This window comes from Rattus norvegicus, chromosome 12 (assembly GCF_021556685.1).
Source record: "Rattus norvegicus strain SHRSP/BbbUtx chromosome 12, alternate assembly SHRSP_T2T, whole genome shotgun sequence".
Lineage (NCBI taxonomy): Eukaryota > Metazoa > Chordata > Mammalia > Rodentia > Muridae > Rattus > Rattus norvegicus.
The window spans coordinates 11,968,303-11,990,141 of record NC_141545.1 but is presented as its reverse complement, the minus strand read 5'-3'; the positions used below and the strand labels follow the sequence as shown (position 1 = coordinate 11,990,141).

Genomic DNA, 21,839 nt, shown 5'->3' with positions numbered 1-21,839 from the left:
GCTCCATACAAAATGGCAGACTTCCTTTACCAATAGGGCTTATTTTTCTCTGACCCTATCTGGGGAGCTCGAACAAGCCCACCCCACCCTACCCCACCCTGCCCCACCCCATCCACACACATACCTCTACATACAGAATGTCACACAGCCTTGGTGAAGATTACAGGTTCAACGTTTTCCAGATGAGAACCCATTCGCCCAGCACCGGACACCCCTGGAATGCCTTCCCATTTAATGAGGTCACTCAGTACCTTAGCATTCAGCCAATGACCTTTGCCCACCCTGGACGTCCCTACCCCTGTCCCCCAAACTATGTAACCCTTGATTCACGCCCAAATAAAGTTGATCCGTCTCCCCAAAGCTGGTCCTGGTGTATTGTCATTACCATACATACTCACAGGGCTTCGGAACACCCCACCCCTGACACCCCACCTCATCCCCAGTTCCCTTTCATCGTCTCTGCTTCATTTGCCCCCATGGACCAATGTTGGTTAACGACCCGAGGGGGGCAGGGAGGGTCACAGACAGGCTTAGATGTAAATGAAAAGTAAACAAAAAGGTATGTCGATCTTTAGGTCTTGAACAAATCTTCCCATTTAAGCAACTGGGAATCTCCCCTTCTGGCAGCAGCCTACCACTGTATGGGTGAAGGTGTGTGTTTAACTAAAGGTTAAATAAAAGTTGCTCAACCAGGAGAACTCTGGGGGCTGTGATGCCTACCCTCACCCCAGGGGCTTGGCTGTTTATGCTGCCTGGGTTTCTCAGATTTCTCAGCCTCTTTCTGTAGCTCATACCACATTCCCACTCCTCGTCTCGGAGGTCCAAGTCCCAGGGTTGGAGACAGCGGTTCAGAGCGTCCATAGGCTGCTAGAGCCATCATCTTTCTATCCCTGGCTGGGTTCTTAGTCAAGGAGACTGCCTTCTTCTGTTTGCTTTCCAAATGCTGCTGGGGCCGCTACATGTGTGAGAGAGAGCTGATGTGTGCTGGAGAAAGAGAAGGAGAGTGAGCAAGTGAGAAAAAGATAGAGGCGCAAACGTGTGCGCCTGCGCGAGGAGGGAGGGTGCGCGGAGACAGAGAGAAGCACACATGCGCATGCGCAGGGGTGGAGGGGAGCAAGAGACAGAGAGGCCAGGAGGGAGAGGGGAGACAGAGACAGAGACAGAGACAGAGACAGAGACAGAGACAGAGACAGAGACAGAGACAGAGACAGAGACAGAGACAGAGACAGAGACAGAGAGATCGATGGGTCCAGGCAGGGAGATTGTGAAAACAAGCCAACAGTCTTGCCTTTAACTTCTAGGCCCAGACAGAAGTGTTTCCCGACTCACCTTCCTAAAGACACGGCTGACGAAGTTGGATTCAACAGCTGCTTCCCTCATCAGCAATGGGCCCGGAGGTGAGGCCTCTTAACTTCTAAGATAAGCTCATCCCAGGATGGGTGAGGAAGCCCCTACCCCACCCCACCCCCAAGCCCCTAAGTATAAGTAGCACAATCGTCCTCTGCTATTTCATCGCCAGCCTTACAGATCCCAGGTTAACACTCCGATCTGCTCCAACCACAGCCCATCCTACAGGAGGGCAGCCATGTAGCCAGGATGCCAGCCCATCTTTCTCCAAATCAAGTCTCTCCGCCCTGCTGTTCCTACAGCCTGCTGAGCCTAGGCCACCTTCAAGGGAGACTGACCTCAGGAAGAGACTTCGAGGCCCACCAGGACACCATTCAATTGGGCCAAACAGAAAAGCACACGTCAAGGGAAACTGGTTTAGGCAGCCACAGGTAGAGGAACCAAAGAAAGGCCAAAGGGTCACATAGTGAAGAGGTAGCAGGCTGCTGAGGTCAACGTGGAGCTGGCAAATCCTAAGGAGAAGGAAGTGGGGGCTCAGCAGGGGCGATGAACAAGCTAGAGACACTAACCCAGGAACATGACCTCCAAGCTTCAACTGTAACGAGTGGGCCCAGATCCAGGTCCCAGATACTCTAGGAGTTTTAGTAAAATCACAAAGGCAGTGGCAATGCTGTCCCAGTAGCGGCCAAGGCTAAGCTGTATATATTTGGTCCCAGGGTGTTTGGTTGGTTGTCGCTGGTGAGCGGGGCTGTCTTCTCCTTGTCTCAGTCCCACCCTGCAGGTCTTTTGACATCAGGCGCTGTTGGGGGCTGGGGGGAGGAAGCTCAGCTGTCTTGGACTCCTTCAGGACCCATCCGCATTCTGTCTGCTTTACCCGAGGGTTGTGGGTGCATATGTCCCCTCCCCCCAAAGAAGAGCAGGGCTCTGCAGCTATCCCAAGATCTATCTGCTTGGGGTTCCTCACTTCACAGAAGCCTGCTAGTGAATCTACATGCAAACCACAGGCAAGAATTGAGGCCACTAGGCCGGTACACACACACACACACACACACACACACACACACACACACACACACACACACTGGGAGACATTAATTCTCAGCACAGCACATGTTGTACAGTTGGTACCCTCCTCTGCCAAGGTCACCCTGATTAGTGGAGGAGAACCCGCCAAGTCATCAAGGTCAAAACCGATCCCCAATATGGTTTTACAATGCTAACGGAAGGAAATGAACCAAATAAGGGAAAAATGTTTGCCCCTGGTGTGAGACCATAGAGTCGGCCCAGCACATATTCAGTCCTTGGGTGGCTGGGTTCAGCACACTCCTTACCGCCTCCCTCTTACCCAGGTTCTGTCAGTTTCTGGAAGCTCTTTAGTGGGTCTGGCCTCATTGCAAACTTCACTCCGGTAAGTTGGGGGAACAAATGGGTAACTTTGCTCCCTGACACATCAGGATTGTCCACTAGGTTCCAATTCTCTGCTTTATATCGTCCTGACCTTTCTAAGTGGCTGAGGGTGAGTTCCTGGTTTTATTTCTTTTGCTTTGTTTTGTTTTTTGAGACAGGGTTTCTTTGCATAGCCATGGCTGCTCTGGAACTTGCTGTATAGACCAGGTTGGCCTTGAACTCACAGAGATCCACCTGCCTCTGCTTCTTGAGTGCTAGGATTGAAGGCCTGTGCCAACACCACCAGAGTTACCTTATTATCTTTGCCTTTGCTATTTCTCAGGCCAGAGAAAAAGCGCAGGTGAGTGGCATCGTGGTGACATCAGGAGACACTGTCGCCTACCTGGCTGACCAGCATGGATTTATATATGTCTATGACATCCAGGAGTATGGCCTCTGGGGAGCAGAGCTGCAGCCTCCCAACAGTACGCAGTGAATTTCTTTGTGTTAAACCCTAGATAAGATTACTTTGGCTCTTGTGAGATGCTCTTGTGGGAAAATTAAATTGTCCCACTGCAAGGGTTTACTTTTTTTTTTTTCTTTTCTTTTTTTCGGAGCTGGGGACCGAACCCAGGGCCTTGCGCTCGATAGGCAAGCGCTCTACCGCTGAGCTAAATCCCCAACCCCAAGGGTTTACTCTTAAAGCTCTTGGGAAGTAGAATCACAGAAACATAGTTTTCTGAAAACATTTGATGTCAGTGAAGGCGCGGGAAAGGGGCATCCGTTAGCGCCAAACGGGGTGATTGCTCGCTGGCTTCTGAGGGACACACGGACAACCTGTGTCTAATGCTACACATGGCCGTTCTACTTGTAGAGACTTGGCAAAGGAAATGACAACTGTGCCCAGAGATTTACTTGCAAGATCGTGCAACAGCAGGCTGTTTATCAGAGAGAGAGAGAGAGAGAGAGAGAGAGAGAGAGAGAGACTACATGAGGACTGGAGTTTGTACTTCCAGTGTTCATGTAAAAGCCAGGTGCAGAACACACACACACACACACACACACACACACACACACACACACACACACACACACACACGTGTCCCCATCTCCTAGGAGAAGATTGGTGGCCATAATATAATCCCAGCACTCAGCAGTCAGAGACCGAGGATCCCCCTGGGCAAGCTGTCTAGCCATTAGACTCATCAATGACCGCCATGTTCAGCAGGAGACCCTGCCTCAGTTAATGAAGTGGAGAGACAGCCAGTATCAACCTCCACTCTTTACGTCTGTGTATCTGTGCCCACACACTCGCAAACACGCCAGCACACCATGTACATAGACACTCAAAATAAAATTCACAGAGGAAAGTCATCATTGTGTAAGCATGTTCCATTGGTCCGATTTCATACACTTTCTGACCTGGCATGGGGGAGGGGAGAGCCTTCCACATAGTGGGGTCTGGTGCTCACTTAGGGAAATGAAGCAGAAAGACCACCCACCACCACATCAGTGCCACTTCCAACTGGACACACATCCTTACTGGACTCCTTTCTCTTGTTTCACTTAGTGGTGACATCCTGGAGAGCTCACGTCAGCATGGTGACTTCGTGAGTACCATCCTTTTGGAGAGTTCAGTAACCTATAAAAGAAGGAAAACAACTGAGTTTTGGTCACATCTGTTCTTTCAAAATCCCTGAGAGCTGACTGGAAGAGGAAAACTGCATTTCTGTTCTGCTCCTGAGGAAACAAGAAGGGCAGTGGCCTTCTTGGAGTCAAAGGGGGAGAGATGTTGGGGGCTGGGCTGGTGCTGCCATGTAAATACTAGCGCTAAATACTGGCGCCCAGGATCTGGTTGCAACTTCTGGTTGCTCATCTTAGTCTCTGATGGTTAAATAAAAATGACCTAAAGCCAATTACTGGGGAGAAGAGAGGTAGGCAGAGCTTTGATTAACAGACTGGGGGGGTGGGGGGAGGGGTGGGGGCGGGGGAGGGGGAGGGGGTGGGGGGGAGGAGTGGGGGAGGGGGATCACAGGTAGGAACCTTGCCAATGGATGGACTGCTGGGATAATGTGAGGGGAGGAGAAGAAGATGGAGAGATCAAGAGGCCCTTTAGATGGGCTGGACCAGGAGCATGTGGCCCAGAGAAATTTCCCTTGAGGGCAGGCACAGTCCCCTGAGACTCAAACAGTGGGTGACTTAGGGAGTACAGCTGAGAAATACCCAGTCTAGCATAGAAAAATAGTTCAGGGGTAATCCTCTAGTAATTGTGCTAAAGTTAATTAAATACATTGATAGGGCTCTGTTTTGACTATTGGGGGGGTGGGTAGAGAGGCGAGCTGGGTCCTAATCAGAACTAATGGAGTTATCAATAACAATTAGAACGGCACACTGACCTGGGGTTCTACTGCACGTTTATGAGCTCAGTTGGTCTGGATTCACCTGAGGCTTAAAAGGACTGAATGCCGAGAGAGAGAGAGAGAGAGAGAGAGAGAGAGAGAGAGAGAGAGAGAGAGAGAGAGAGAGAGGGAATTTTCACCCCACTTGATGCCTTGGGGTGGGGATGGGGGCGGGGCTGGGATTATGGAAGAAGCACAGTGTGAGAGGGAGGTGACAAATCTCCTCCCTTTTATCTTGCTAGTCTGGAGCTGATCGAGGGGGATAGCATCTTACTGTCCTCCTCCCTTGACTGCACTGTACGCCTGTGGAGCAAGGACGGGGCATACATAGGTAAGACGGCCTCCGCTCAGTTCAGGGCCAGGGAGCCATGGCCGCACAGAGTCACACATTTGTGGTAAAGTGTGTTAGTACGTCCAGGCTGCCATCAGCAGAGTGGCGTAGACGGGGTAGCTTAATGAAAAGTTATTTCTTCGGAGTTCCAGACTTTGGCTCCAGAATGGTAGTCCCACGTGACCTGATGAGGAATTTGCTTGGCTTTTCAGAGCGCTGGCCTCTTGATCTACACATGATGGAGATGGCTCTCTGTTGTCTCTTACAACAGGAACACTAATAGTATTAGGTCTTATGACCTTATTTAAAGCTAATTTCCTCACCAGGGTCCCTGTCTCCAAATGTAGTCTGGGGGGAGGGGAGTTGAGGCTTCAACATATACATTTTGGGGGGCTGTGATTTGGTCTATACCATAACATCAGTTTTTTATCTTCAAAACTAGAAAAACAAATCAAAGATACTTGAACTCATTGAAATCAGTGGGCCAAGGGTTGTCACTTTGGGAAGGAACTGTTTTATCATGAAGATCATAGCCAGGTAGAGACATTCAGCTATGTGACCGGCAAAGGCCTGGCATATTTGGACCATAGCAATGAGAATAGCCAAACCCACTACTTAGAAAGATGGTGTCCCACATTGGGCACAATATGTTGTAATAAATATTAAACAGTCATAGCATGGGGTTTCTACTCATATTTAAAGAATTTTTATTTATTTTATTTGTATGAGTACACTGTAGCTGTCTTCAGACACACCGGAAGAGGGCATCAGATCCCATTACAGATGGTTGTGAGCCACCATGTGGTCACTGGGAATTAAACTCAGGACCTCTGGAAGAGCAGTCAGTGCTCTTAACCACTGAGCCATCTCTCCAGCCCTCTACCATATTTAAAACTAAAAAAAAAAAAAGAAAGGAATTCTTTACCCCCTGTTCAGCAGGAAGCAGTCACAGAAAATTGTCATCCCAGTCCCTCAAGTTGGGGTGTCTGGTTTTGGTATTTCATGAATTATAGATACGTTGTTGGTTTTTTGTTTTTTTTTTTTTAAGATTTATTTTATGTATATGAGTACACGGTAGCTGTCTTCAGACACGCCAGAAGAGGGCATCAGATCTTATTACAGATGGTTGTGAGCCACCATGTGGTTGCTGGGATTTGAACTCAGGACCTCTGGAAGAGCAGTCAGTGCTCTTAACCTCTGAGCCATCTCTCCAGCCTGATACATTGTTGTTTTAAGGGGTAGTTTGCAAATGTTGTCATTTTGGGCAGGGAAGAAACTAGAGAGCTTAGACTCAGGGATTTCTGTCTTTCCTTCCCTCTTCTCTGTCCTTTCTTTCTTAGGTAAAGGGAAGGGGGTTGAAAAGAAAAAAGGGGGATAGAGCAACAGTATAAGAAATTAGATGAATGGGGAAGGAGAAGATGCTGCTGTGGGATAAAAGAACATGTAGGGGAAGAGAAAGGAGAACCACCCATGGGTTAACTGAGCATAAAAAAATGTGGCCATGTTGGCTAGTTGGAGCCAAGGACAGCTCAGATGAAACATAGCAAAGTGATAACTGGGGGTTACCGAGAGGGAAATGGATTCTGACAGCACGGAGGATAGGCAACTGCCCAGCTACTGTGCTGCTTAAAGCATTAAAATATAAAGTCTCTGTGTGCCTTCCATCCGGGAGCATAACTGGTCTAAGGAGGGAAGGAACCTCTCTGCAGGATTATTCAATATTTATTACAACAGAAAGACCGTACGGCATTTCCGGCGTCTTGACCCGTACCTTGTGTTTCTTGAAATAGATCTGTGTCTGGTTGAATTTATCTTTCAAGTTCTTAATACATTATTGAGTAGCCTGCCCCTATGTGGTAGGAGGCCTTCTAAGGGATTCTCTTTCAAGGGTGAGTTGCCCTGTATTTGTTTGCTATAAAGCAGCCAGGGAATAGCTTATCTGGACTGAGGCGGCCCTGCCAGTCTTAAGGAGGTCTACCCATGTTAGCAGTAGGCTTCACTCTGGTTAGAAGACAGGTTACCGTTTCCCACTGTGATCTTCACCATACTTGTTCATTTCTCTTTATTCCCCCAGGGACCTTTGGGCAGAATCGCCCCTGGGATGTTTACACTCCTGACTCCTGGGGTCACCCAAGAGTCCCCTTGGAGATTCTAACAGACCCTCAGAGCATGCCTACCCACCTGGTACTGGAAACGGATGTTCCAGCTGGATGCTCGGGAGGACGGCAGGAGCAGGGCCACATGACAGAGGAGAAGGTCCTGTTTGAGGTGGGCGTTTGAACCAAGCACTTGTGCTTCCTTTGTGGGTTCTCTGCTGATCGGCAGGATGCACACATAGGATAAGGAATTCAAAGCATCATCTGCCGAGCCAAGGCAACAGGAGGAGTATGTGTCTCCTCCATCCTGGGCAATGGCACTGATCTGGACAGGAGCACATGTGATCCATCGGTGAGATGAAGGATCTCTGAGCTCTTTTCTCCTACGGACAGGCAACTGTCCCTGGCCTTGGGACATAGCAGCATGCTCAATCCTAGTATCGAGTCTGAGACGGGCAGACCCTGGACACTCAGCCCATACCTCCCATTCTGAGATGCATTTTAAAGCATCTAATAAGTGGGAGGAAGCTATGATCGGCTTAATGCCCAACTCCATGAGAATCAACGTCGGAGCAACAGATTTGGAGAGGGCCCTGGGAGATGCAACCTTGATTTAGAGCCCCCATGAAATATATTCATTTCCAAGAAATGCTTGCCCTTTAATGAATGGAGAAGGAGGTCATTTCATGAGCTATTGCTTGCCAGATATGTCACAACTCGAAGCAGGACACCTGCTCTGCCAGCACAGTCGTGTCTTTGGGTTTTTTGTTTTTTTTTTTTCTTGGCAGCCTCACAGAATACAGATCTCCCAGTATAACCCAGCTACCGACTCCAGCTTAGAGCCCCAGAGATGTTCGAAATAGAAACAAAGGATCCAGGCAAGCACGTGCCCCGGGAACAGCTTCTGCCTCACCTGAAGCTCCTCTGCCGTCTTGTGCTCAAGGTTATTGAATGATAGATACCACAGCGGCAGGCAGTCTGGGGAGACTCAGAATGTGGCAGGCACTGTTGGCTGATTTAGAAACACAGTCGTTTCAGCTAGCCTTCGATATGGAAAACTCTAATGTGTTCATTAATTCTGATAGGCCCGCAATTTAGCAAACAAAAGCTCAGGCGGAGGTGGGAAGAGAGAAAAGAGAATGAGGGGGGATGGGAGGGGAGGATAATGACAAAGCTCCAGCCAGTTCTTAGTTCAGAGACAGATCTAGGGAGAAATCAAAATTCAGGCTCCAGGGGAGGAGGTGGGGAGAGTTCTGGAGGGCACAGTGGGAGGAAGAGGAGACAAAGAAAGAAAGGAGAAAGGTAAGGCAGGAAGAAGGATGAAGGGGGCAGGATGTTCAGTGCAACAAAATCAGGGTACTGTAATTTATAGTGTGCTGCTTGCTCTCCAAGGATGAACAAAGTCTTCCTGGGTGATTTTGATCTTGTATAGAATAAGGGTCCTTCACACCAGGGAGATATGGTAGCTAGTCATGTGACACCTAGAGCAGAAGCTGAGAGCTCACACCCTAAAGACTAACTCGGAGAGTAATCGATGGAGATGGGTGAGGCTCTGCAAGCCCCAAGCCAAGAGAGTGCACTACAAATGTCACCAGTCTTTAAGCCCACTCAAAGCCCACCCCAGCGACACCCTTCTTTCAAGATGGCCACAGTTCCTAAGACTCTCAAACAGCACCACCAATGGGGGACTGTCCCGGCTGATATTATGTCAACTTGACACAAGCTAGCTAAAAGGAAGGAACCTCAATTGAGAAAATGGAAAATAACTCCATGAGATCTGTTTGTAAGGCAAGCCTGGAGGGCATTTTCTTAATTAGTGATTCATAGGGAAGGGCCCAGCCTATTGATGGTGGCGACACCTCTGGGCTGGTGGTCCTGGGTTCTGTAAATAGGCAGACTAAGCAACACATGAAGAGCAAGCCAGTAAGCAGCATCTTATGACCTCTAATAAGAGGTCCTGCCTCCAGTATCCTGCCCTGTTCAAGTCCTGTCCTGACTTCCTTTGGTGAAGAACAGTAATATAATGTGGAACTGTAAGTCAAACAACCCTTTCTTCTCCAATTTGCCTTTTAGTCATTGTGTTTTATCACAGCAGTAGAAACTCTAAGTAAGACAAGTTGGTACCAGGAGTAGGGTATTGCTGTGACAGACCTGACTGTGTTTTGGAAAACATTAGGATAGGACTTTTGGAAATTTGGGCTTGAAAAGCCATTGAGTATTGGAAGCTAAGAATGTTGAGAGCAGTGAAGACTATGAGGCCTGGCTTATAAAGTTTCCGAGGAAAGTTTAAAGACTCTGTCGGCGCCATTTACTATTCTGAGTTGAGAATCTGTGGTTCCGGTTAGCTAGGCCTGAAGAATCAGCTGTGATTTTAAAAAGAGGACAGCATTCTTGAGGTGAAATCTTCTGGAATGTGTTTCCTCAGGGCGAGCACACAGAAACTGTGTTCCAGAAGCAGCCAAGTTTGTACACCTCATGCTGGCAGCCAAACTTGGTAGTGTAAGAATCACTTGCTGATTTGGAAAGCATGGAGGAAAGCAGCCTAGGCTTGGCAGTGTGTAGCAGGGCTGGAGTCTGTGAAGAGAGCCCAGGAGAGGCTATTGTTAAAAGTGCAGCCGGGTTCCAGCAAGGGCGTCCAGCAGTCTTGGAGATGCCAGTACCGTGGGATGACCACAGTGACTAGCAGCAGGTGTGGAGTGGAACTGGCCTATATGTATAGGCTTATAGTTATCAAAACCTTTCATAGGGGTTCTTAGACACTTCAACCACCCTTATAGCCCAAGTGACCAAAGGTAGGAGGGGAAAATGGCTAATCAGACAAGGGGAATGTGAACCTGTTTAGAAGTGGTATCCAAGCCAGCTCAGTCAGTCAACAGGGTCTCAAGGGAGGAATCGAGGATTGAAAAAATAAAAAGACTATTAAACAACACTATAACATGACTCCACTCGGTGCTGAGGCTGAAATGGACTTATTTTTCTCCAGTCTGCTTTTATACCATTCTAAGTACATGCAAAGAATAAGGTCATTTCTAGGTCAAGAGACAAACAAGGCAATAAACCTCATCCCGTGGATTTCGGGGACTTACCAAAATGATCAAGATATCGAGCCGACTTCCTTGTTCTATCCCAATATCAAATTCCTACCTGAGCCTACTTCCCTGTCCTGGCCCAATGTCAAATTCCTGCCAAATTTCTAGAAGTGACCCCAAGAGCTCTCCACATCGGGATGAATCCAGGCTTTATTGCCTGCAATCTACCCCACTAGCAAAACACCAAACACAAGTAAGCAGCAGTAGCTCAATCCAGAAGAAACCATGAGGCCCCCACTGATCGGCATGAGTCTGCTAATGCAGCAGCCAGAGCACCACTGGAAGTTCTTTGGTGTGGTTCTTGCTACAAAGTCACAGCAAGCAAAGATCTGAGGATAAAGTGAGGCACACCAATGCCACAGCGTCATCAGCAAAGCCCAGCAAGGCGAGCCAATGCCAGAGTGTTGGCCACTGTCTGGTGCATTATACTCTTTCCAAACATGTGTCCTCTCAAGCAAACCAGCAAAACATCACATGCCCTTTCACCAGACATCTTGCAGAAAAAACACTGGATGTCTGTTCTCCACAAAACTTCCTCTCGCATATCTGCTTCAGCAAAACATCCTCTCCATAAGATGGCTTCCTGAAAAACATCACATGACACCACTGAGCCCCCCAACGAAACCGGAAATCCCCATTTCACGTGTGTGCTGCAGAGGGCTGAGCTGTAGAAACCACCCCAAGCCCTCTGGAGGATTGTGAGTGAGCTCCAGACATTGGATATTATTTGTAAGGTTGGAGATTGGTTTTGTTTTTATTTGACTGGCTCTCCCTCTTGAAATAAGAAAGTATTTCATTTATTTTTTTTATTTTACAGGAGGCCACAGTTGAAAAACTGAATACTATAAATGATTTTCAGGTTTTAAAGAGAAATTCCCGATTTTTAAAAAAAAAAAAAAAGACTGAATTTTAAGGTGTTTGATTTTGTAAAGACTATGAAGCTTTTTTGATCTTCTCTCACATATTATATCCCAGCTGTAGTTTTCCCTCTTTGTCTCGCGCCCAATGTCCCGCCAGCAAGAACGACGCGCGGCAACAGGATTCTTCTGCGAGCAAGCCTTTACTGTGTTACAGCTCTTCTTAGTGTTACAGCTCTTCTCAGTGTTACAGCTCTCTTAGTGTTACAGCTCTCTTGAACAGGGACCCCGAGCAGCAAAATCGCTCGACTTATATAGACAACTGTATGCTAATTATCTCTCAGGGATTGGTGGGGCATGGATCACCCCACTACTTGTCCTCCAGGGATTGGCGGAGAATGAATCACCTCATTAGCATATTAACAGTCAACTGACACCTGGTGCATAAACCGCACATGTGCAGTACCGCTGTTCACCACTAGAGGGAGCCCTAGCAAGGGGACAAGCCTGCACATGCGCAGTAAGCCGTTTATATCCAGACAAGGCTGGATGTCGGCGCCATCTTTGTTTCGCCGCGCCGCTCTCTACATCTCTTCTCTTCTCAGGCCCTTACTCCCAACCTCCCTCCTCCCCAGATCCACTCCTCCTTTGTCTCCCTTCAGAAAAAGGCAAGCTTCCCAGGGATATCAATCAAACGTGGCATACCAAGCTGCAATAAGACCAGGTATATCCCTTCACGTTGCTCTCCCTGCCCTCATGGGTTCATCAGCCAGTATGGTCTCTGAGAACAAAGGGAGCAGAGATAATGAGTATGTGGTGGTGGTGGGTGTGTGGGAGGGGGTGGCATTTTCGAAGCCCTGTTAGTACATATAGTGAATGACCACATTAGGACCAGCTGCTGGGAGGCAGATCAACTTTACTTTGGGTGATTCAAGGCTTATAAAGTTCCCAGGGATGGTGGGTTGAAACATCCAGGAAGGACAAAGGTCACTGGCTGAGGAATTAAATGCTAAATTGGCATTTCAAGAATCTCAGGTTCTTACTGAATAGGCTCGCATCAGGAGAAAGGAAGTTGAGGCTGTAATCTAACTGAGGCTAGGTGACATTCTTCAGGTAGAGACGTGTGGGGTTTTGAATTTCTCAGACAAGGTCAGAGAAGGAGAAGCCCGGCCAATGAAGGGAGTCTCCCATATTGCCCGGAACTCAGAGGTTATCCAGTCATGATGGACGTCGACCTTAATTAGCAGAGTTTTCCCACACCTTCAAATTAAGGCTGGGCAGGACAATTCAGTAGGGGTAAAAAGAGTCTCCAAAGCAGGCAAGAGTCAGACATAGCCCCCTTCCCACTGTTAGAGTACCCAAGAACACCATGCTACACAACTCTAACAGATATGCCGAGAATTTATCTCAGACCCATACTGGCTCCCTGATTGTCGATTCAGCCTGTGAACCTGGTTAGCTGGTTCTGTGGGTTTTCTCGTGGTGTCCTTGACCCCTCTGGCTCCTACGATTCTTCCTCCCCATCTTCTGCAGGGATACCCCACCCCAACTCTGTCTAATGTTTGGCTGCGAGCCTCTCCATCTGCTCCCATCAGTTGCCAGGTGAAGACCCTGATGACGATTAGGCTCCAGCCTAGGAGTATAGCAGAGTATCGATAGAAATCATTTCACTGACTTCTCTTTAAATTGCCGGCCTTGTTTGATTCTCTCTTACCCTAGGCTACCCAGCCTCTGGTTCCGGGCCCTCCAGGCTGTGTCGGGGATAGGCTCCCTCTCATGGCCTGGGTCTCAAGTTGGACCGGTCACTGGTTGGCCACTCCCACAAGTTCTGTACCGTCTTTTCTTCAGGACATCTTGCAGGCAGGACAAATTGTAGGTCAAAGGTTGCGTAGCTGGGAAGACTATGGGACTTTTAAAGATTGTAAACATGCTTTATACTGTGACGTTGATGTTAGTGTGTGATCTTGGGAATGAACCAGAAAGGAAAGGTTATGGCTATGAATGTTTTTGTGTCAAGTTGACAAGGGATCAGTTGTCCTGGCTAGTTCTATGTCGATTTGACACAAGCTAGAAGCATCTGAAAGGGAGGAACTTCAATTGAGAAAATGTCCCCATAAACTCTGCCCTTAGGGCATTTTCTTAAATAGTGATTGATTGAGGAGCAATGCCACCCCCAGGTTAGTAGTCCTGGGTCTGTAAGAAAGCAGGCTGGGCAAGCCATGTGGAATAAGCCAGTAAGCAGCATCCCTCTGTGGCCTCTGTCTCAGTGTCCTGCCTCCAGGTTCCTGCCCTGCTTGCGTTCCTGTCCTGACTTCCTTTGATATGGTATGGAAGTCTAAGCCAAATAAACCCTTTCATCCCCAGTTTCTGGTGGTCATGGTATTTCATGCAGGTATAGAAACCATAATAGAAGAGCTAGGCAAGCACAAGGCCCTGGGTTCGGTCCTCAGCTCCCAGAAAAAAAAAAAAAAAAGACAAAATAGCAGAAACCATAATAGAAACAAGACTTCAAAACACCACAAAGTCATGTCTATGATTTTTAAAAAAAGGGCAGAAAACAAAACTCCAAGCCCTTATATGGTGGATTTGGACCAGGAATCCAGTTCATTCAGTCTTGTGATCTTTAGCAGTCCCTCCTGCTGAGCTATGAAATTGTGTGTTAGGCAATCTAGAATTTTCTTTCCAACCTTCAAAACGATGGGATTGTCTTATTTTCTGTGCAAGAAAAACTTATGTTGTAAGACCCCATAGTGGCCTTACCTCAGGAGCACCACCCACAGAGCACAGGTGACAAAGTTGCAATAGCATGAGGGTATAAGGTTTTTAATCCACATACGTGGGGTTGCTCATCCACACAGGGAGAGGCAACCCCGAACCCAAAAAGCACACAACTTTTATTCGTTACAGAGGGCAGACTTCAGCAATAGGGTTAGCTGGCCTATTCTCATTGGTGGTTCACAGGACAAAGGATCTGGTCAGGTATTGGCTGGCCTGCTCAAGGGGCTGTTCTTGGCTCAGTTGGTCACTTTCCTCATCCAGCCCTACACCTGGCCTTGGTGAATCACTGGGAAAGGGCTAAGTTGGCACGTCCCTTGGTGGGGGTGTGTGTGAACTGGGTGGTTGGGCAGGGTCAGGATGACATCTTGTGGTTATTCTTGGAATTTACCACAGGGAGGGGTTGGGGGTCTTTCCGAGAACAGTTGTTTTTGTTTTGTCCTAATTAGCTTAGTCAGAATTGCCTCAATATCTTGATCACCAAAACTTTATCATATCGCTGGGCATCCTGATGTCAGATGTATCTCTCAAAAAGGTCACAAGTTTGTCATAGGCGTCCTGACCACCAGATGTATTTCTCAAAACCTTGCTTTTACAGCTTTGTTTTTTACATCTATGAAACTTTTTTTTAAAGATTTATTTATTAATTCTATATACAGCATTCTGCCTGCATATGTGACTGCAGGCCAGAAGAGGGCACCAGATCTCATTACAGATGGTTGTGAGCCACCATGTGGTTGCTGGGAATTGAACTCAGGACCTCTGGAAGAGCAGTCAGTGCTCTTAACCACTGAGCCATCTCTCCAGCCCACATCTATGAAACTTTATTTCTTCACTTAATGTGTTAATTGGACTCTGGAATACTGACAGTGCCTCTTCCATGATGCCAAGTGACTTCATATAACCATAGTCCAAGTGAGTTGACTAGACGCTAGGACACACTCTCAGGAAGACGCTCCAGGGGAAGGTCTCCTGTCCTCTGGCCAGTTCCGCCAGCCTGAGTCTTGTCCCAACATGGAAAAGACACATGCCTCCCTGTTGGCTCTTGGTCCCTGTTACAGAGTGGTTATGGCTTCTGCTCTCACTTCTCTGTCTTTTTTCCTCCAGACTGAAAAGACCCACAACCCTCCGTCCCCAGAAGGCCCCGTTGTTGAAGTGGAGGTGAAAGCAGATAAAAGCCAATGGTCTGCATTTAGCCATGACAGGTCAGTCTGGACAATTAGGCCTGTCAAAGGAGCCACCCCCTCCTTCACCCCCACCCCCAAAGAATGCATCAGTCTTTGGCTGCCCTCCGTCTTCTACATGTGTTATTTGTCTCAAAGCTCCCCCAAACTGTGAGTATAACTGGGGTCGCTACTCAGGTGTCACCCACTGAGCATCTTACCTATGTGATTTAACACCACCACCACCCCTATTTTATCAGGCTACCACCAATGACCAAGGCCCATCTGTTTGTCTTTGCCAACAACTCTGCTCCTTGGCAGCACACGAGGCAGTGTAGCCTCATCATCTCTCCCACAGGTACCCTATATAGCCCTTCTGGCTCCCAGAGGCCCTGGGGTGAGCATGAAGGCCCCAGAAACCCCCAAAGCTATAAATCTCAGGCTACCTCAAAGCCCCATGTGCACTCTAGGTCCCTGTGCACTGGCACAGGTCAGGTTCTAGAAAAGCAGAGTGTTCCTCACCACGTCTCTGAGATGTTCCTCTCTAGGTCTCAGTCACTAAGAGACCCAAAGAAACAGCCCTTTCCATGACCTGTGATCCCCCTCTCACCATAGAATTTAGGTCAAGTGCCTGTGTGAGTAGTGGCTCCATCATCACCAAGTGTCATGTTCATCAAGAGTGTATTTCCATCTGCACAGTATCTAATGGTAAAGACAGTTACAGGGACCCCATGCCTTCCATCTATACCCCTGAAAGTACAAACAGGGGCCTGGGGAGTTGGGGGATCCATCATGTACTCTCCAGCTGGCTCAGCATGCTTTCTGGAATATTTTAGGAGTGTCTCCTTACTTCTGCTCACATCTTAAGGGGCAGCATATAGTCACGTGACCACAGCCGTTCACAACTGAGGCCATGTCTGAGGAGAGGAGACAAGTAGCTAAGAATGTAAAACGCTTTGGGTGCTTTTAGGATGAGAGTGTTTGTCACACAGAAGCTCTGCCCACCATGATGCATCACTGCCAGAAGGTGTCTGGAAACTGCAAATCCAAAGTTTATCTGGGTCAAATAGCTGATTTATGGGGAAACCACACAGACTTGGAATTTAGCAACCGTGGCTATGAATCATTTCAACTTCCTGCCTATATACTTGGAGATCTCCCAAGAAGGGGTGGGATATACAGTAAGATGCCGGATGTGGTAGTGTCCTGGACTGTGGTGTGAGTTGGAGCCTGGAAACAGGAGGCTCCTTCCCTGTTCACCGACACCATTGGCATCTCCACCCAGGACCAATTGAGTAATCAAGGCAGCCAGCAGCTGCAGACTGATTTTTGTTTTGTTTTCTTAAAGATTTATTCATTTTATGTATATGAGTACACTGTAGCTATCTTCAGACACACCAGAAGAGGGCATCAGATCCCATTACAGATGGTTGTGAGCCACCATGTGGTTGCTGGGAATTGAACTCAGGACCTTTGGAAGAGCAGTCAGTGCTCTTAACCACTGAGCCAACTCTCCAGCCCTTGTTTTTGTTTTTCCAGATGGGCTGTCCTGGATCTTATGCTGTGGACCAGGCTGGCCTCAGACTCACAGAGATCCTCCTGCCTCTGCGTCCCAAGTGCTGGGATTAAAGTGTGCACCACCACAGCCATTGGAGCCCTGTTCTTTTTTTTTTTTTTTTTTTTTTCGGAGCTGGGGACCGAACCCAGGGCCTTGCGCTTGCTAGGCAAGCGCTCTACCACGGAGCTAAATCCCCAACCCCTGGAGCCCTGTTCTTTACACACCTCCTCAGGTCCTCTTTTGCCTCAGGTTGCTCCTCTCCTCGAAGACACTGATGCAGGACAAGAGGTAGGAGAAGGTCCTGAAGTCATTAAGAGCAAGTACAGCAAGAAGCCAATCGGATTTGACTCTCTGTGTTTGCTTACCACAAGGATAAAATGAGCAAAATGTGAAGAGAGAGATACGCAGGGAAGGACAGAGGAGGAGGCGGGCCTGTGGGGTGGGTCCTACCCCATCAACCCTGGTGGTTGTTGGGTAAATTTTAAAACGTAAGCCTCTTAAGACAGGACACATTAGAAACCATCCACACATTCTGTCAATAGGCCATTTCTTTTTTTTTTTAAGATTTATTTATTTATTACATGTAAGTACACTGTAACTGTCTTCAGACACATCAGAAGGCATCAGATCTCATTATAGATGGTTGTGAGCCACCATGTGGTTGCTGGAATTTGAACTCAGGACCTCTGGAATAGCAGTCAGTGCTCTTAACCACTGAGCCATCTCTCCAGCCCAGGCCATTTCGATTTGCACATTCATTCACTGGTCTTTGGATGTTCAATGAGCTTTGATTTCTGCTTTTACAAAAAAATGAAGCTTAAAAAACGTTAAGTGCAATGTTCTTCCCAAATTTCTAGAATTTCCCCAAACCATCATTTATCCTCAGTTCTCTATCATCCGCCAACTGAGCGCCTTCACCCCAGCAGAGGCTCCTTTGTTTTTCTCATTAATATAAGTTTTGCTTTGTTCAGATGAATTTATAATCACAATGAAGTGTCCAAGAGGCATGGGCAGGTGTGCAAACAAACACAGCTGGTTCTGGCTACACCCACACCGTTCCCCGTTGCTGAAGGCGACGGTTGCTGTCTGGCATGTGGGAGCATTCGCAGGGCTGTTGAGCATTTACAGGGAGGGTATTGACGGAGTCCTTTCAGAAAGCATCTACTGCAGTGTTTCTTTATGGAACAGATTCTCCAGAAGTCAAACTGTGTTTTTTTGTGTGTAGCTTGACTCTATGTAGAAAGCAGGAGAGATCGCGGTGGGGAAGGGGAAGACCGCATCTACAGCCCGTAGAATGAGCCATTCCTCTCTCCACTGTGTGGAGGATCTCCTTCCGAGGCCATCTCAGACATTTAGGCAGAAAATTCGATAAGACTTTTTTCAGTTTTCATTATATTACTGGAGACGCCCAACTGGGGATCTCTACAGAAAAGGAAGCTGAGGCTCAGGGAGACCATGCTGCTTACCCGACGTTAAATCAACAGGAGGTGGCCAGGCATAGAGAGAGCCTAGCTATTCTTTAGTTTTTCCTGCAGCTCTCCTCGGAGACCAAGCCTTGGGCTTTTCCGTGAACATAAAAAGAGAACACAGACTGTACCTGCTCTAAACACGGGGATGCCTTGGGCAAGCGGCAGATGGTTGTGAATCAAGCATCCACCAGCCTGCAGAATGCAGCCCCAGGGTTGGCACTAGGGCATCTCACTGACGAGTTTGTTGCCTGGGGTCCCTTTAAAGTTGAAACAGAATGGTGGGAAGATGTCTGGAAGATGTCGCTTCCCTGGCTCTGCAGGGTGAGGGGAGGCCCAGGAATCATTTCCAGAGAAATGGTACCAGGGAGGTGAGCAGACAGCCCGAGAAGATGTGCACAGAATAAAGGGGGTAATAGAATAGCAGAATCTGCATTTTGGTAGAGAACGCAGGCCAAGCCAGAGAACAAGGGACCAAGATGGCAGCAGAGGTCCCAGAGACAAACCATGCTGTAGGAAGCAGGGTTAAGTACTCCTCATTCCCCTGAGCATCCCGTCTTGTCGAACCTCATCCCGGTGTACCTCTGGGGAAAGGTTGTTAGACATTTGCTTCACAGTATTTTTTGGGGGCTGCTCTGTGCCTACTCTGCACTGTAATAAAACACAGGGGACACCCCCACAAACAGGGAGGAGGAGTCTGTCCCGAGAAAGGGAAGACAGGTCGCCAGCCTCCATGGCTTCATCGCGCAGCTCTTGCATAATGGGAGGAGTGTGAAGCATCTTGGGAACTTCGGCGCAGGGGATGATGGGAGAGTGTTTGGAGAGAGGGGTTTCATGCTGGTACCTGAGAAATATTAGTGTCAGTGTTAGGGTGTGGCCACTTGAAAGGGGCTTTAGAAGGATACGGAAGTTCTACCATGTGTATGAGGCTGAGGATTTTGTGCTAAGTTAAACAAACCAGTCGAACGATGACAAATACTGCTTGATTCCAAGGCACGAAGTACCCAGAGTCATCAGACTCTCCCAGTCAAAGTGAAGTGGCCACCGTTAGGGGCTGAGGAGAAGGGAATGACTAGATGCTGTTTGTTTCCAGTTTTATGAAGTGGAAGAGCTTAGCAACTGACCAGGCTGGAAGGTGGATGCAGTCCTGGCTCTTGGGAGCCGGACGTAGGAAAGTCAGGAGTTCAAGGTCACCCTCTGCTGTATAGGGAACTGAAAAGGCCAGCCCTGGGCTGCGTGAGACCCCGTCTCAGAAAACTAAAAGTTCTGGAAATGAACTGTGATGGCGGTTGCACAGCAGTATGAATGTATGAAATATGTATTTGGTTCAGGTAACTTATACAATGTATTTAATACCGCAATTAAAAATAAAGAAGGGCCCCAGCTCCGGAAAAAAAAATAAAGAAGGGGGGGGGGCGGCAAAAAGTTGACTCTGGTTAAGAACACTTGTGGCTCTGTTGGAGGACCCAGGTTCAGTTCCCAGCATCCACATGGCAACTCAAAACCATCTGCAATCAAGTTCCAGAGGACCTTCTGGTCTCCCCAGGCACTGTACACACACACACACACACACACACACACACACACACACACACACACACGGTGCACAGACACACATGTAATCAAAACACCCATACAAACGAGACAAAATATTTTTAAAAATTAAAGAGTGCTGAGGTAAGAATACGAAAGAGCAAAGCCCTTGAGGAAGAGGGGAGAGGGGCCGTTCTAGCTTTGAGTAGTTCAGTGTAACTGAAATGGTGTTGGGTTGCGGAAGCCATTGGAACAAGAAATGAATTCTAACCGGTAGGAGCAGTTGGCTTTCCAAGAAATGTCCAGAAGGAAAGAATTGGTGAGAGACAGTCCAGGGAAAGGGATCACACAGACACGTGTATTCGGAAGACACGCTGGTGTGCTCGTTGGTGTGTATGTGTGTGTGTGTGTGTGTGTGTGTGTGTGTGTGTGTGTGTGTGTGGTGTGTTGTAGCTGCCAGTCTTCAGACACCCGAATAATCCTCACGCTGTCTCTCTCTCCCCCCCAGACTATTGTCAGCTCGAAGAAAGCCTTGCTGGAAGGTGCCTGAGCTCAAATGGCCCAGCATTTACCAGGCCCTCCAGTGCCATGAGCTCGATTTTGTGTCTGCTCTCAGAGAGAAGCCAGATTTGTCTGTTACCGGCTTTGACTTGCTCCCTGTCAGTTTCCACAGCCCTGAAAGGGAAGTTGAGCTGCTGGAAAGAAAGAGACTCTCACCCTGGAGGGGTTTCTTGCCTGAGTGCTAAGGACCTCGACCTCTGCGCTTGGCCAGTGTAATGGAAGGGTCTGACTAAGATTAAGGCTTGTCCCTGAGGCACAGAAAAGAACAAGATGAGAAATGATCTCAGTCCCTGTGGGCTCATCCTGCAGCAATTAGAGCTGAAATTTCAGAGAACAAATCTGATTCGCAGTGTTCTTTCTAGAACGTCAGCGTCTCACTGTGTAGAGGAAACCCAGAGCAGGTGGCCACAGCGAGTGGCCCCAAACAGCTCCTCTAACGGGCCACCTACCACTTAGGGCATCTGCCCGGGGTAGGCTGAGGACAGTGAAAAGCGGGGAGGCTGCTGGGAACAGAGAAGACACTTTGCTAGTTTGTTTTTTGCCAGGGAGGCCTGCTCTCAGACAGATGGGAGTTTCTCATCAATTCCTAACAATAGACACTGTCTGCAGCCATCTTACCAACAAGGAAAACTGGGACTTCCAGATGTTTATCCACTTCCTGTAGGAGATCCATCAAGAGGGGCGTGGCCTTTTCTCAACGCCACTACTCAGGATAGTCTAGGTGTGGCTCCTAGGAGCTGCGCACCAGATCCTCTGTGATCCGTTCAGTAGGCAGATCAAAGGTAATGGCTACTATGTTGTCCCCCGACCCTTCCTGGGCTGCCAGTGAAAGACCTCTGCAGACTGAAATATGTTCCTGATCTTAAGATAGATTACTGTGCATTTTTCTGGTGTCCTCATAAGAGACATATGGGGATAAGGGGAGGAGGAGGAGTGAAGGGAGGAGGAGGAGTGGGGAGAGATGGAGTGGGAGGAAAGGGAGGAAGAGGAGGAGCAGAGAGGGGAATAGAGGGAGAAGGAAGTAAGCCAGGTGGCTCCCAGACAGTGAAGGAGGCAGCAGGATACCCCCAAATACCCCCGGAGCACAGTTCTACCCATACCTTGGTTCCACACTTCTGGTCTCCAGAGCTATGAGAGAAGAAATGTGTGTTTGAAGGCAGCCTTTGGTTTCTGTGCACCAGCTGCAGGCCCAGAAAACTAACACAGGCACCGCGCTTTCTATAGGACTACAGATTTCCCCGGGGGCCCACGGAGTACCGGCAGTGCAGTGCTGAACTG

At 48.3% G+C, this 21,839-nt stretch overlaps 1 protein-coding gene across 4 annotated transcripts in view; it reads left to right on the top strand.

The window, feature by feature from the left end:
* Positions 1-20,895, top strand: part of Wdr95 (WD40 repeat domain 95) — a 129,458-nt gene extending 108,563 nt beyond the window's left edge. For 2 of the 4 annotated variants that reach the window (XM_087579521.1, XM_087579520.1), the window contains 8 exons: positions 1,302-1,397; positions 2,697-2,755; positions 3,077-3,218; positions 4,304-4,343; positions 5,375-5,463; positions 7,538-7,731; positions 15,388-15,485; positions 20,509-20,895. In XM_087579521.1, coding sequence (XP_087435647.1) covers positions 1,302-1,397; positions 2,697-2,755; positions 3,077-3,218; positions 4,304-4,343; positions 5,375-5,463; positions 7,538-7,731; positions 15,388-15,485; positions 20,509-20,746 — 956 coding nt within the window. In that variant the 3' untranslated portion in view covers positions 20,747-20,895. Of the gene's footprint in view, positions 1-1,301; positions 1,398-2,696; positions 2,756-3,076; positions 3,219-4,303; positions 4,344-5,374; positions 5,464-7,537; positions 7,732-15,387; positions 15,486-20,508 lie in introns of those variants that run through there. The other 2 variants (XM_087579522.1, XR_015634203.1) reach the window with 2 other exon arrangements.
* Positions 20,896-21,839: the final 944 nt, after the last annotated feature.